The following is a 16,421-nucleotide window of genomic DNA, read 5'->3' as shown; positions in this document are numbered from 1 at the left end:
CTCCATATAGAGGTGTATATGTATGCTTTATTCATGGCGCATTGAAAATCGCCCAGCAGCGTTTAGTACAGGTGACTGAATTATTCGCGAGCTCGTAGCAGTGGCAGCAGCTTTATCAAATTTGTTTCGTTTCGTTTATAACCCCGCTTCTATGTGCGTTTACTTTTTTCTGCTTTTATATATTATGGCTCGTGCAAAACTTTGGTGCATTAAAATATTAGCCTCGAAAATCTCCGGCTAAGCCTCGCACGCGCTCGTGTAATTCGAAACAAAAAAATAAACGAGAAAAAAATAACACGTCCTTTGACATTCACACGTGTGGATAAAGCGCGTGGCTCGAGAACTGTAATCCGGCTGTGTGTATCTGTAAAATTTTTCGACTATTTTATCTCTCTCTCTCCCTCTCGTGTACACGAGCAAAAAAAAAGGGAACCAAAAACCATTCATAACACTTTTGAATCTGCTACTGCTGCTGCCGCTGCCGCTAGCTGCTCTTCTTTTTTTTTCGGTATTTGCTTTCGCGTAGTGTGTCACTCACTTTGACATCGAGTGGGTGAAAAACTATATCTGCGCGAGTGCACCGGCGGTTGGTATGCAAGCGCGCGCGTATTTTGCATATGGTCTCTTTGAAATGGTCGCCATCGTGGTCGTCGAGTTGGAAAGATGAGAAGAAAAGAGAGAGACATAGAGAGAAAGAGAGAAACGCTAAAAGAAAGTTTTTGTGCGGATATTATGCATGAACGAGCTTTTATAGACTCGTTGTCGTGTTTTATAAAACGTATATTTTCATTTTACTGCGTTGCTCATGCTATCTTCTTGTTTATTATTGATTAAAAAGTTACAAGACTCGAGCAGAAAAACACCATTTCCATTTCAAATATTAAAAGTTTTTTTATTACGAGAGTTACGGAGTTTATAGATGATGCATGACGCGTCAAAAATAACCCTTTTTGCATTCAAATTGAACAGGAAGTAAGTTTCTTGATTAACAACAAAATACTCATACTTACGGTGATATAATACCTTTGAGCTTTTTCAATTCGCAAAAAAGTACATTTTTTCGAATTTCACGGGAAACGTCACGAGACTCTAGTTCTTCTCTATCTCCTGTATCCTCATCTCAACGTCACGCGAATATAGCGCATACAGAAGTTAAAAAAAAGTAGTATAAAACGTTCATTTTTCTCTATCAATTTCAGTTCAAATGCTGCGGCGCCGTCAGATTCGAGGACTGGTTATCGAGCGAGTGGTTCAAGGACGAGGAGGTGCAGAGAAACGGAAGTCTCGTGCCCGACAGCTGCTGCAAAACGCCCAGCTACTTATGCGGAAAACGAGATCATCCGTCCAATATACAATACACGGTAATTCGCATTTGATGCAATTTCGCTTGGCTCGACGAGTCGATAAACACATGGATAGATATATTTTTTTAACTCGTTTGTGTGTGTTTGTGTCTCACAGGGCTGCATATACAAATTTCTGGAGACGACGAAGGATCACTTGATAATACTGGGAGCGGTCGGCCTCGGTCTCTCGGTACTCGAGGTGTTCGGCATCATTCTCGGCTCGTGCCTCTACATTAAGCTGCGTCACGACTTCGACGACTGAGAATTACTTTACGTCGAGGCGAACAACAACAACGGCCACTCATGGTGCCGTTATGCCCAAGAAGATCCCGCCTGATAGAGGGTCGGATAGTAGCGCGATTCCTCTCGGTCCCTTTAAAGCGAAGAAGAAAAAAAATAGCCAAGATAGTGCCAAACTCGGTGGCGTATATACGTCGCGCGCTCGATGTATTTGCCCAAGCGAAGCAATCGAAGATGTCGTCGTCGTTGCTGCTGTTCTGCCGCCGAGGCTTCTTGACTACATCAGAGATATAGAGAGGACCGAGAGATGGCTAAAGTTTGTACTCGCGCTACTATGCTAAAGCTGCTACCAACACTACTAATGCTCACTACTACTGCAACTTCTACACCTACGAAACTACTACTTGCTAACCACTACTACTACTACCATTACTACTACTGTTACAATAATGTATACGTATCACGGTAATGTTTATACAGCCTTCGAGAAGCGAAAACGACCCTAGGATATAGCTAAATGGACGTAGATATATAAATATATACTATATATTATAATGTTGCGAGAGAAAAATAAATTGTAGATTACTTCGAACATGATTATTGTCAATTTTTAATCGTTATCTTGGGATTATTTTGAAAATCGATATCCATTGGAATTTTCAACCAGAGAATGGAAACTGTATTAATTGAATTTCAAAAAAAACTTTTAATCGTTTACAAAAGATATATTTCTAATGAAGAGTTAAAGAATGACAATCATGTAAATATTTACGAGGGCATGGAAAATCGTGTGCCAGGAAATTTTTCATAAGTTCTCTGCGAGCAGAGGAAACGAGACCAAAGTATATGTTCTAAAATCTCTTTTATCGCTCTCAAATCAACATTCATCAAATTTTGATCCGAGACACGAAAATTGTTTAGAACAATGTAACGCGTATTCGATATGGTTATTAAATACCACATGATCAATGAAAAACATGAAATGGCATTGCAACAATATATTCTTGATTGCTGATTGTATACTGCCATTTTCTTAACTGCTTGTAATTGCACAATTTTATAATTATTGTAAAAATTGTAGAGGTCAACCAGTCACAGTTCAGAAATACATTTTGCAGTTTAAATTGAAAAAAAATCAAGTGTTGATTTCGAGAACGTTATAAATATATATTTGAAAAGTATGTAAAGATAGATTTAAAAGTATGAAAAATATATATAACAAATATATTTGAATCGTAGTAAGTAGGTTCAAGAGCACAATGAGTGAATAATATGATAATTTTTTAAAGAAGAAAATTTGAAACTATGAAATTCTATAGTAAACAGCTAATATATCTAAAGCAAGAAAACTTATATTTCTAATGTCAACCCAAAATTATTTTTATGGAACAAAAAAATGGAGATTATTTTATAAATGTTATTGTGAATAACATCATGTGTACAGTTTTCAATGATTCGCATAATTTTCAACGCTATCGTTTAACTGTGCGAGTAAAAGAATATTAAAAAACGAATATTATTTGCGCGGGCGTTTGTTTACGTACGGTGAAAGTCCAAAGGATTTTCGCAGAGGCCCATACTAGTCAAAAGTAAATCATTTGAAGTTGTAATAATCTCCGTATGATAAATATCTATATGTATATTTGTTTTTGCATGTATATGTAGATGGGAAATGAAATCTCAATGATTACGAGAAAGTCACTTGTTGATTCAAAAAAATGTAGCATTCTCTATATTCAATTTAACTATCTATGTTTATTTCAAAAATTCGAGTTTACACATAAATGTCTCGAATGTACGCTCAGAATTTGTTCGTTTATTTAATTTTAGACACGTAATACCGAAAGAATTAAAATATGAAATTCACAGCTGAGCTGAAATTATATTCTATATAACATAAATTTTGTGATGAAAATAACCGTAATTATTTAGCTGCTGATAGCTAACGAACCCTAATCAGTGCCTTATTATGCAGTAAGTCAATGTTAATGTAAGCTAATGTAATGTACAGATTACAAAGATTTATCAAAAAGAATTATTATCGAAATTTTAAGAATTTAACTTTTACACAGTATTAATTTCGACTTCTTTCACAAACGGAGCACTATGCACAGATATTGAGTACGCTTTAGCCTTTACAATTATTATATCTACTTTTAAATGATTGTTTCGAATTACCCCATTTGTCAATGGCTAATAGTCAAAAAATTAATATTTATCATATATGTTAGAAAAATATGAATGCAATACTGTTGAATTTTTACTAGAATTATTTGTATGATCGTCGAAAAAATGAATTAAGGCGTTATCATGCTTTTTGCCTCAGCAAATTAATATATGAAATATATGCTAGTTATAAGTTATTAGAAAATCTATAAATATTGTACATATCAGACGATATTCTGTTATAAATAAAAAAATATATAAAATTGACCAAAAAGTTTTGTTGAATTATTCAATTGAGTTTTGCTGTCAGTACTATACTTACTGATTTAGTGAGTTCAAGTGTACCAACGTATGTAAATTAGGTTACTAGTTCATTCATAACCCCTGATATCTATTACTAAAGCTGCCACGATTCTTTAAATTACTCAAGTATGTCGGATGACAGTTTGGTCGATAAAGTGCACAACTTGACAAAAAATATTAGAGTTTTAAAACAAGTACCTACTTTTTTTCCATTATTATTTTCAATTTAAATTTGCTTTTACAAGTTATTCAAAACTTCTTAGATTTTAAGTGATCGTATTGAAAACAACATGCTGGATGAAAATCATGAAGATTTAGAAGAAAAACTTGAGCAGCTTCTTACTTCAAAAAATAAAAAAAAATCCAAAATCCCTTCAAAAGTTAAAGAAATAATACCAAAAATCGAGGAGCCTCAGTTCCAAGTCGACGTAAAGCCGGAATCGAAAGTTAATGTGGAATCATCATCAAAATCTACTAAAAAACGCACGGTTATGCAGAAACTAAAATCCATTTCTAAGAGTAAAAACAATTAAATTACAGTTCATATTTGTTTCGATTCATATACAACTTTGACATTTTATTTTAAATGGTTCTTGATTATACATTTCTTTGTAAATTACCTACTATTATAACAATGTTACTTTAAATTGAAGTATCAATTCATATTTTTTATTAATTAACAACTTATCATAAGAGATAATTTAATTAAATTTATAACAAATCACATTGCACATCATATGGCACATTAAGAGTGTTTATTCATATTTTTTAATTGGCTCAGTAACATATCCTTCTCACCATCAAGCGAAACGAAAATCCAACTAAAAATGACTAATGCATCCTTTGATAGCGTCAGAGTTTTCCACATTTCCAATTCTTGATTATCAATGTATCCGTTGGTTATCTGCATTTTAATAAAAAACAAAAGGTTAAATCGCAATTTTAAAATTTCAGTATAATTTTAAATAATTTAAATTACGTTATACGTATCCATTAACTGATTGCTGCTGTTGTAATGGATCAAAGTTAATTTATCATCCACTTCGAGCGTTACTTGGTGAATGGAAAAAGCTGCTAAATACAATGGCACAGATGGAATCGATTTTAAAAAATTGTTGAAGATATAGCGATAATGACTTCGTCCAAAATGAGCTAAATCAAACCTAATAAATAACAATTATAATTTTCTTTCTTAATTATATTCATTGTTGTTATTAAATAAAAATATTTTTACTTGTCAAAGGTAGAAACGAGACACATAGCAATCAAAAAAGAAAATGCACTCGAATAGGTTTCCGATAAGACTGAATAATTGCCGAGAATTTCTTCAGAACTGTCAAAATATTTTTGCATCTGAAAATGATGAAATAAATCCATTGGCAAATTATATATAAACGTTGACATTACATAATATTTGGTCTCACGAATATAAGATGCAGCATAGCCATTCCACCGAGTAGTCCTTGGAAAATAAATCCCGCAGAAGTCCAGATTCTTTGAAAGAAAATAGCGACCTCGATCGGTCGCGTACTCGACGGTTGATTTGGATTTTCCGAGTTGCGTCGAGGATGTTTGTTCTGACTTTGACCGCTTATTCGAATGGCGCTGAAACCACTCTGTCGCTGCACGTACATGGTGTCGGTCGTCAGCTCGGGCAGTGGCAGAGGTTCCTCGTACTTGGTGCGCTGCTCCTGGGCCTTCTTCAAAATTTCCGTTATCGGCAACTCCTCTGGTTTTCCTTGAAACATTTAACCAGAAAACAATTTTTTCGATGCTGCGCGAGACAATGGGACGTAATTTAAATTTCTTACCCTGTCGCCGGCGTTTCTTTTTGGCACTTCTGGAGCTATCGTTTTTGACGGAGACGTCTCTGTCGCTGCCGCTTTTATAAGAAACATTGTCGTCTCTTTTTCTGGAATTGCGTCTTTTACTGGGTGCATCTTCTCTCGAAGTCGCGTCAGTTTTTTCGCCAAAAACATCGTCCGACAGCACACCTTCTGTACTCTCTCTCGATTCCGATTTATGGTGTTTTTTATGTCTCTTCTTTTTATGAACGTTGTGATTTTGATCGTCGACGTATTCATCCTCGGAGTCGATGTCTGTTTTACGTTTATGCTTTTCGCTCGTAGAAGGCCTCTTATCCTTAAAAACAATTTTGAAAAAAATCAAGTTTACTTTCGTAAAACGACACGATTTAAAAACTGTTTGGGTACAGAATGATGTTTACCTTGTGCATACGCCGAGAATGTCTATCGGAATCATCGGCAAAACTCTGACTGGAAATGTCTTCAACTTCGTCGAAATCACTACTTTGATGTCTCGACGATTCGGATTTTTTTCGTTCTTGTGCCGACTTTCGAGAGCTCATGACTTTTATTCAAACTTTAGTCTAAATCAATAGTGAAAAAAGCACAAATATTTGTTTATTTCAAAAATTCACCCTTCCTCGCACTCACTTTCGCGAAATAATAAATATTAATTCACCTTTTAACTCATAAATAGAATATTGAATCTGTTGACTATTTTTGCTTAACTATACATAGTTTACTTCATAGGATATAGAATGTAGTTCAACGATCTACGTCGCACGATTGTCGGAGAGACTATAACCCCTTGACACAAAGCAATGTGCAAGTGACAGTAGTGGCTTGTAGTACTTATTGCGTCCTTAGCAACGCGTCGATCCGGTTTGTTATGATGAATGGTAGGCTTAATAATTAATTGACCTATACCTCAAAAACTATTTTTTTTCCTCGATCAACAAATACTTAATGCCAATTTGATGTCTTGTTCAAAAATAACAAAAGTAAAAAATTTGAAAACTTTTACCTTCCACAGTTCAAAAGCTTCATGGTGCAGTTGCCTATCCAACCGACTCCAGGTTAAAGCCGGCCTCGCAAGGTTAGTGATGGTCGGTAAACCCTTGAAACCATAAGAGTTATTCAAATTTTCTCTATTTCTTTAATAAACAAATTAAAATTTATCTTGAAATTTTGAAAAATGTTAAATTTTTGATATTGAGTTGAATTTTATCGAGGATATGTGTTTTATATTTTTTGCAAAGGCACCCTTATAACTTTATTCATTGATGGTACAGTTAAATATATCAGTAACTGCTACAACAGATTAATCGATATTATTCAATTTCAAGTTTTTTATTCAAACTTAGTTGTTCAAATTAGTTTTACTCTGAGGAATGATTTTTGAATTTCGCTTACAAGGAATACTAATCAGGATCCAACTACAAATGTATATTGGTATCGTTTTTATACCATCAGTATGTAAAAAATGTTCATACCTTCATCAATTACTGTAGAATTACTGTATTAGTTACATCCGAACTAAAAATTAATTTTTTTTACTAAATTTTTTACAAGACATTTGCTCAGCCCTGTATTTTTGATACTTCATAACGCCACTGGCACTTCTCGAGCTGCCACACGCCGCTTCTAAGCTCGACAAAAAAATGTCTTCGGTCTGACAGCTCATTTTTCATTCTCCGTAAAATTTAGTGATTTTTCACTGGCACGCTATACTACTACCACTACCACTACCCTCGGATGTAAAATAAAGAGATCGAAAAAGGCGCGGGTGAGCGAGCGAGAGAAAGCCAAGAAAGAAAGCCAAGGAAACAGCGCGTCGAGACAAAAGAAAACAACAAGAAAAATTTTTCTCATGCGCCAAATCAAGCTGCCGCAGAAAGGGAAAGGGCAAATTGCAGCCGGATAGCACGTGCTCTCCGCAACAGCCACCGCCACCACCACCGGCAATGGGACGAGATCGAACTTTGGATTAGGTATAATGCCACCCGCGCGCGCGGTGCTTGTCGAGGCTCTCTCCGAAACCCGCATGCGACGACGAGGCTGAGCGAGCGAGCGCGCGGATAGAAATGGAAAGCGAGACTCGAGAGGAATTTCGATGAGTTCGTGCTTGGAAAACTAGCTTGACTTTTCTTATCCCTCTTATATATATGTATGCCGTCGACTTCTGCGAACGCGCCGAGGTATAATACAACGTACACGGAATACACACTTTCCTTCTATTCCGTATATATATTTCGCTGTCTCTCGTATCTCAAATACAAGCGAGCGCGTCCGCCGGGGAGGATGAGACGAAAAACCTCGATTTAAATACTATTTTTGTGCCTAGGTAAATCGAATTGAGCTTTAGCGGTTGCTCGGATCTGCTTTCTTTGGTTTCACGCGAGACGAAGAGAAATCATTCGATTTCATCCTTAATTTGGTTTTATCAACGCTGTATAACGGTATAACCGCCACTTGATAAGGTGATAATTTTGTTTTTATCGATATAAATCGATTTTAAATTATAATAGTCAATCGATATGGTTGCAAGTTCAAAAAAGCTCGTTTATCTTCCTGTGTCGAAATTTTATTTTTGATAAAAATGATGAGGTATTTTAATATTAATTGTCTTATAAATTACATTAGCGAGCATCTATCGATTTACAATACATCAACGAAAGAGTGTTGAATTGTCTGCGAGTATTTTACAGGATAATTCTGTCGTATTATATTACACTTGCGTGACTGTTTCATCATGATAAATAAAAAATGTTAAGATTAATTTTCGAATACACTTGCATCATATGTCCAGATTTTTTAAACAATCGTAAATACATTTTATACATTTACTGAGTACTCTAATTATGGGATTTGGCATGCCTAAAAAGACTGTTTCGATGTAAAAATGTCTTTCCACATATATCACAAGTATGTATAACACCATCATGAATTGATTTAATATGTGCTTTTAGGTGATTTTTTTGCGTAAAACTCTTTTCACATTTATTGCATGGATGTTTAACACCATCATGAATTGATTTAACATGAGTTCGTAGAGCACTTTTGTATTTGAATGTTTTTTCACATAGATTGCATGTATGTGTGATACCGTTGTGCACCACATTGATGTGGATTATGAGATAAAATTTTTGTGAAAATGTCTTGTCACATGTGTTGCATGCATAAGCGATACCATTGTGCGCTGAATCAATGTGTTTTTTGAGATTACCCTTGTGTTTGAATGTCTTTTCACAAATGTCGCATGCATATCTAACTTGGGTATCATTATGCACTGTGTTGATGTGGGTCTTGAGATTACGTTTGGTTGAGAATTTCTTTTCGCATACATCGCATGCGTGAGTAATATTTTTGTGCACCGAATCGATGTGGATTTTGAGACTACCTTTCTGAGTAAATGACTTTCCACATATATTACAAGCATTTAAGATTTTCTTATGAATCAAATCGATGTGTTTTTTCATACTACGCTCACTTGAGAATTTTTTCCCGCAAATGTCACATGTATGGGTGATACTTGGATGCGATAACTGTACGTGTTTATTGAGACGACCCTTTTGTGAAAATTTCTTGCCACTTACATCGCTCGTATGTTTGATACCATTGTACACCTTGTCGGTATGACCTTTCTGTGTAAATGTTTTTCCACGTGTATCACGCGAATGACTAATTTTACCGCTCAAATTTAATTCTTTTTTCACTTCGTCCACACTCTCTACTTTAACCCTGTTGTTATGAGTTTGATGGTTATTGCCATGATTCGTATCGCGCAAGTGATCCGGAGATTCATTCTCAATTTTCGCAACTGCCAAGAGATCCGCGTCGGGCTTCACGTCCCTGCATTCCAACTCTATTCTCACGTCGTCGAGTTCAGTTTTACGATCTTCGTCGTACTCTTGAAACCTCCGAGCCTGTAAATGAAATTTTAACTAGGTGTAAATTTCTGTAAAAAATTGTTAAAAAATATCAAATCTTACGTGACTTTCTCGCAGAACGTTTTCAGTGTCGGTACAATAATCTTCATCGTCACGAGGCTCCTGTTTCACTCTGAAATAAGTCCAAAAATAATAAGTATTTTGTTATTACACTTTCATACTTTAAACATTATGAAACTTAAAAAAATTACTTGACGGGAAAATTAAATACGCTACTCGAATCCATATCGGTCACTTTGAATTTTGCCAACGATTGATCTTTCCGTTAGAGTGTTACACATCAAACTAACTAACTTCTATTCGATGTGTATTTACAAATCATAACATGAAAATTTGATCAATCAGATGTAAACATAACAATCATGAGTCATTAAGTACTATGAAACAAATTAGATCAATCGACCAAAGAAAAATAATATTTTTTCTATAAATGATATTATTTATAGAGCACAAAACAATTTTATTAAAAAAAAGAACAAAATGAATCTTGAAGAGCTGCTTTTTCTTTAAAAAACTATTCTGCACCGCAACTACGAGCATCTAGAAACCCAAACCCACACACACACAGAATAGACGACTAAACCAAAGCGAGTACATCAGAATTGCGCGAGTCCACAAACACGAATCAGGCGTTCTTGACATTTCCAGGCTGCATCCGGAGAGAGAGAGAGAGAGAGACGATACGCCCGGGCGTGTGCAACTTCGCGTAGCCGCCGCCGACGCCGTCTGCCTAATCAACTTGTGCATGCTGCGGTACATAGACGAAAGCTCCCCGAGCTTTAGTATTTGCGTACAGACTGTGCTGTATGTATACTTGGAGAGTAGTTGCACCACCGCTACGTGTGCACTTATCCGAATTAACTTCGTGTCGATCCAGCGTTGCTGCTGCTACTGCTGCGACGAGAGAGATCGAGGCGCGCATCTTTTATCAAAAGCCAACGACGACGGCACGAAACGAGATGATCGTGTCTGTTCTGTGTATATAACAGAGTCGACTTTCGCATCGCAGAAAAGAATGGCAAATCTCGCTGAAAAGTCTCTCGGCGATTCTCGAGGGGAAATTGCGCTCGCGATAATGCATTATAACGCTGGGAATAAAGAGATGCTATGCACAGGGGGTTGCACAGGTAGATATACGTACGCCCTTTAAACCGTACATAATATAAGAAATCGCTTCGGTCGCGTTTACGTATCTAACCTGCGAGATCCCACGCACGCGCTCGAAATGGTATAGAAGCCAAAACTTGCAGTGCGTATTATATACGTAGAGAGAAAAGGGGGACCCGGTGACAGATGCTCTGTATGCAAATTCAACGGCTCTATACCGTATCCCTGGAAAGACGCGCCTGTACAGAGCTGTAGCTCGCCGCATTCGATTCCCGTACGCACGCAGGTATATAATATAAACCGAAGAGCTGTTTTGGGCTTTGCGCCTCGTTGCGACGACGACGACGACGACGACGACGAGAATTCACGTATAAGGATAATGCGTATAGCGCGCGCACAGTACTCTGCCTGATTGTGTGTGCTATAGAGGACTATATCGTGCGCCACCTGCGACACTCTCTATGTGCGATACATTGAATCGGTGCACCCGTCGTTTGTGCCGTGCCATTCACGCGCTGATGAGATCGATCTCTTCGAGCTGCTTTTGTAGCAGCGGCAGCAGCAACAGGGTATAGCAAAAAGAAAAAGCTGAAAATACAATTTTACCGCTGATAAGAGAGCGAGGAGCTGGGGCAACAAAATAATCATAAATTTAAGCCGATAATATACTTTTAAGCTATTTTTTTCGCGCGCAGCTTTGAATAATTCAACGCGTATAGTAGTTCGGGAATGTTCAGTCGTTAAAAATCCCACATATCGTGTGTACAAACAAAAACAAAAGATAAGAGGCAAAAAAAAGAGGGCAGAGCTTGCAGCAGCTCGAGAAAAAGTCGCCGGGCAATTCACCGGATATCTCTCGGAATCGTATTTTACCTCGCGCGGCACATATCGTACAGCAGCAGCAATGCTATAAGGTAGTCGTCGTCGACTCGACTTTCTTAAAGTGTTAATTAAAACAAGATGCTTTTCGCGAAACGCGCGCGGGGATCAATTTGAGAAAAGACGCGCGCGCGCAGACGTACACACACACAGAGAGATAGAAAGAGAGAAGAGATAGAAAATCCCGCTGAAGCCGAGGTAATTTCACCTCGCCAGGAGAGTTCGAAGCTGGCGCGCGACATGCCGCATGCGCTGCTATACTTATACTCGCGTTAAAGAGAATTCCTTTGCGACGCGCGCGGAAAATACACACACAGGCGGAGACTGTGCGCCGCGATCGTCGTCGTTCTCAAAATAAGCCTTAAATTCCACTTGAGCCAAGCGGCGGGCTGTATGACGCTGCGCCGCTGCCGAGCTTTGGGATTCGAGCTGCTGGGAGCAACTTTTCATTAGTATATATGTAATGACGAGAGAGAAAGAGAGAGAGAGAAAGAGCTCGAATTAATTATTATTTCTCATTATCAAAGCTCGCGCGCGCGGCAGCAATTTATACTATCGAGGGCGCGCGGTTGGTAATTTTTGCGAATAATTTTCTCTTTCGGGGAAAGAATTTTCGCGAAAAAACAAACGTCGGGTACGACGATACACAGTCGCGGGCGAAAAAAAAACAACAACGAGGTGCGTCGATATATATAAGCTCGTGCAATATCGCCCAAAGAAAACTTTTTTATTTATACGTACGCGAGAAAATATGCAAAATAAGCTGCAGGGAATTTACATTTATTAAAAAAAATACGTTGGATCCAAAATAATGGAAGATTTCTGTGCCGTGCCGTGCTGTGGTTGCGACAATTCGCTCCTGTATATAAAGGATAGAAGCACGAAACTTGTCTACTCGAAGAAACCCGCGCGATTCACAGAGAGAGAGAGAGGAAGAAACTCGCTCCGAGAGAAAGACGCAGAAATTTCATCTGTGCTCGCGCGCGGGGGAATTCAATTAAAAGTAATACCGTAGCAGCAGCAGCAGCAGCAGCTTCCCTGATTATCTGTTCGCCCACGCGCCCACCGTAGCAGAATACTATATACGGTAATCACTTCTTTTTCTTTTCGGGCGCTCGACGCTCGTCACACGCCGCCGCGGCCGTGTCTAATATTTAGCCTTTTTCGTACGTATACATACGTTTCGCGGCTCCACCCCTTTTCCGCGCGGATGTATATGGGACGAAATAATGACTTCTTCTTCTTCTTTCTCTCTCTCGCTTCCTTTTTTTTTTGCCTCGTATTTGCTGGATTAATTTTTTTTTCTCTCTCTCTCGCCGAGTCCGCGCGCGAATGATAATGAAGCGACTCGGGGGTCGATAAAAAAAAAATAAAGCGAAGCTCTGCCTTTTTTCGCATTCGCGCGCCGAGGAAACACACCTTTTCTCGCGCGTTGATCAAGCGAAACGGAAATAAGACAAAAAAAAAAAAGAAAAAGGGAGGGCGCCCACCCATCGAGCAAGCGACTCGACTTCGGCTGCTCTTCCTACGTTTGCGCGCAATATATATAACCGCGCGGCGCACGGAAAAATGTATACCCCTCCGTGCTTGACATTGTAATCGAAAGAAGCCATAAATCGTGAGCTTTGGAATTGGCGCGCGTTTTCGACTATTTGCATATACATACGTACGCATCTATACGCAGTAGTAGCAGCTTTCCTTGCGGCGACGCGCGCGTACGCTTATAGGATTTTAAACTTTAGCGCCTCGCCTTCCTTCTCCTCCACCTTTTCTTCGTCCGTCGGAGTGTCTATTTCAAGAGTAACGCGCACCCCCTACGCTGAATAATACCGCGCGCGAGCAGTGAAAACTTCTTTAATTCGACGAAATTAAAGAGAGGTCAAAGAAAAAATTTATCATGTGCCGGTTCCATCGATGATTTAGTGAATTATGTCTTGCGATACACGTTAGATTCTATATTCGAGACTGGACGCACGGAACGGACGGATGGAATTTCAATTACTTTTTTTTTCTTCGAATCCATGTATACACGCGGGAGCTGGGAGAAAACGTAAAAAGTCCAAGAGATGTTTTGCATTCTCTCTCTCTCTCCGCTGTGACGTGCACCAAAAACAATCCTTGAATAGCAATCTAAAAAAAGGCGAAGTATATATGGCCAGAAGCTTTCCTTTTTCTTGCCGTTTTCTCTCACTACCATTAATTATACTCGGACCCGCGTCGCCGAGCAGTTGTTGCTGTCATTTTCTTGTATAATATTCCGAGGATCTCTCTCATCCCTTACGGGTCTTTTTCCCCCTTTGCAGTGTCGTTCGTTTTTTTGCCCTCGCACTCAACGCCCATATCTTTCCTCGTGTCGAACCAGAAGCAGCTCTTAGAGTTCTCTTCCCGACGAAATTAAAAATTTCACTTTCCCGAGGAAAACTGATGTAATTTTTTTTTATATTTCATTCGTTCTTTCAATTTCTTCTTTAAAACTTCAAAGTGTAATTATTATTACGAGCCCATAGCGAGGGCTTGGGAAAACCCAACTATTGCACAATTGGTTGAAATATTAAACTCGGCGCGCGAGTAAGCGCCGAAGATTCTCTTAATTGTAATAGACTTTCGCCGGTAGCGTTGAAAATGCTCCTGCATGCAAATCGATGTGAACTTTAGCAATTGGAAAATGGTCGGGTTCTCTCTCTAAATTGCATCGGCACTTTGCTACGAGCGAAGATTTTCCTTACGTACACCAATGGGTAGGCTACGGTTATATATGCATGTTTAATGTTTCCTGCATGTTTTACTCTCTCGCGGAGTGGATTTTCTGCTACTTTTCGAGAGAGCTTATCGCAACTTCTCAATAATGGCGTTTCCGGAAGGTGAACGAAAGGGCACGAGAAAAAAAGAAAGGAATCGAAAGAGGTCGAAGAGGCAAAATACTCGAAAAAGAGTAACGGTTAAATTTAAACGCGTTGAATTGCACCTCGACGAAAAATCAACAACTTTCGGAAACTTCGTGAAATATATAACGACACGGACGACGCTCGACAAAGAGACGCGCGCGGCAAATTCGCCGCGCGATGTCGTTGGGTCGTTTTGTTGTTGCTCGAGCTTTCACGCGCGATTCTTTTGTGTATTTTAAATATTCAACAGCCGGTAGTAGTCTCGTTGTATCGCACGCACGGATCAATCAAATTTTCAGAATGCCACACGCGTTAATACTTTAATGCATCGGATACCGTATTTATATGAATCACGTTTGACAGTATTTTTCCGAGAGTTATGACAATTTATCCGCGTGGAATATCCTTTTTATACGAGAAAAATCTTGATGGAAACGCGTCAACAAGTTTTCGAAATTAAACGAGGTCGGACGTAAAAAAAAAGCGCGCGCGTTTGATCCGCGCGTTGATATTATTCGAGGCTCGACGTTGCGCGCGTATTCATCAAAACGAAAGATAAATTTGTATTTCCGCTAATTAAAAACGATTTTCCGACGGCAACGCGTCAATTTCATCAGGAGAACTTTTCTTTTGCGCGAAATTATAATCCGCCGAGAATGATAATAGAAGTATGTATAATTATTAGCGCGAACGATATTTCAAATGATAATTATAAAATTGATATTTTTATTCGAAATTTTTATTAAATTTTTAAATTTCTTTTGAAATTACTGATTGAACAACATGGATGACAACATCCACATTTGATGTCTAATTTTTAGTCGGCCAAAAAGTTTCACGGATATAAGGGAGTATTAGAAGTAGACACACACTTATCAGAAGTGTAACGTTTGTCTTAAAATTGTATGGCCAATATGCGGCTCTACGATTTTTTTTCTCATTTGACAATAATATTTTGAGTATGTAATATTCATGCAAATTGTCATTCAATAAAGATTTGTTTCATTTCTTTTGGTACAGGACGAAACAGAACAAGTAAATTTTCAATACAACACCATGCTCTACTTACACAAATATTTTAACTCTACCACTTGCAGATTTGCCTAAGAAGTTAACTCGCCATCTAGCGACGAATGCTTGAAATCATTGCGTTCAAAGCTGTCGAAAACTAATCAAAATGTTTCGAAACGATCGAATCGCCGAAAATAAATCCAAATCAATGTTAACGTAAATTAGAAAACGCTTCAAACGATCAATTTTCAATACTACACCATGCTCTACTTATACAAATATTTCAACTCTACCACTTGCAGATTTGCCAAAGAAGTTAACTCGCCATCTAGCGACGAATGCTTGAAATCATTGCGTTCAAAGCTGTCGAAAACTAATCAAAATGTTTCGAAACACTTGAATCGCCAAAAACAAATCCACATCAATGTTAACGTAAATTTCAAAACACTTCAAACGATCGTTATCAACGTCGAGCATTCCTACCATCCACCCACGCGCGATCCGCAACCGAGTCCGATAAACTAAAAGCGCGAGCCAAAGACTCGTCGGCCCGATTATCGTCGCGATAAGAGGCGCGCCGCAAAATCAAGACCCGCATAGGACACGCAGCAGTGAAAGCTCGAATCTCGAGATCCCCCCCGCGCGTTGTATATAACGCGGCATACGTCTTCGAGCTATTATATAATAATACCACCCTCTCGGTCTCGCGCGCGCTGGCGGTAAATGAAG

The 16,421-nt window shown here is 38.4% G+C and overlaps 3 protein-coding genes across 3 annotated transcripts in view; 1 reads left to right on the top strand and 2 right to left on the bottom strand.

The window, feature by feature from the left end:
* Positions 1-4,026, top strand: part of LOC106659925 (CD151 antigen-like) — a 76,982-nt gene extending 72,956 nt beyond the window's left edge. Inside the window, exons 5-6 of the mRNA XM_023463037.1 lie at positions 1,200-1,361; positions 1,462-4,026. Coding sequence (XP_023318805.1) covers positions 1,200-1,361; positions 1,462-1,608 — 309 coding nt within the window. The 3' untranslated portion in view covers positions 1,609-4,026. The remainder of the gene's footprint in view (positions 1-1,199; positions 1,362-1,461) is intronic.
* Positions 4,027-4,800: 774 nt separating this feature from the next.
* On the bottom strand, positions 4,801-6,423 carry LOC106659700. Its single transcript, XM_014382376.1, has 6 exons — positions 6,283-6,423; positions 5,867-6,197; positions 5,480-5,793; positions 5,290-5,408; positions 5,035-5,218; positions 4,801-4,959 (listed from the first exon to the last, which is right to left on the bottom strand). The coding sequence occupies exons 1-6, from the start codon at positions 6,421-6,423 to the stop codon at positions 4,801-4,803; spliced, it is 1,248 nt and encodes a 415-aa protein (XP_014237862.1).
* Positions 6,424-8,436: 2,013 nt separating this feature from the next.
* LOC106659845 (zinc finger protein OZF-like) lies at positions 8,437-10,134 on the bottom strand. Its single transcript, XM_014382561.2, has 3 exons — positions 10,002-10,134; positions 9,853-9,922; positions 8,437-9,786 (listed from the first exon to the last, which is right to left on the bottom strand). Exons 1-3 carry the CDS (start codon positions 10,034-10,036, stop codon positions 8,716-8,718), a joined length of 1,176 nt encoding a protein of 391 aa, XP_014238047.1. The 5' UTR covers positions 10,037-10,134; the 3' UTR covers positions 8,437-8,715.
* Positions 10,135-16,421: the final 6,287 nt, after the last annotated feature.

Source organism: Trichogramma pretiosum, unplaced genomic scaffold, assembly GCF_000599845.2.
Source record: "Trichogramma pretiosum strain Unisexual culture from Peru unplaced genomic scaffold, Tpre_2.0 scaffold19, whole genome shotgun sequence".
In the NCBI taxonomy this organism is placed as follows: Eukaryota; Metazoa; Arthropoda; class Insecta; order Hymenoptera; family Trichogrammatidae; genus Trichogramma; species Trichogramma pretiosum.
This window is presented reverse-complemented; position numbering and strand designations above follow the sequence as displayed.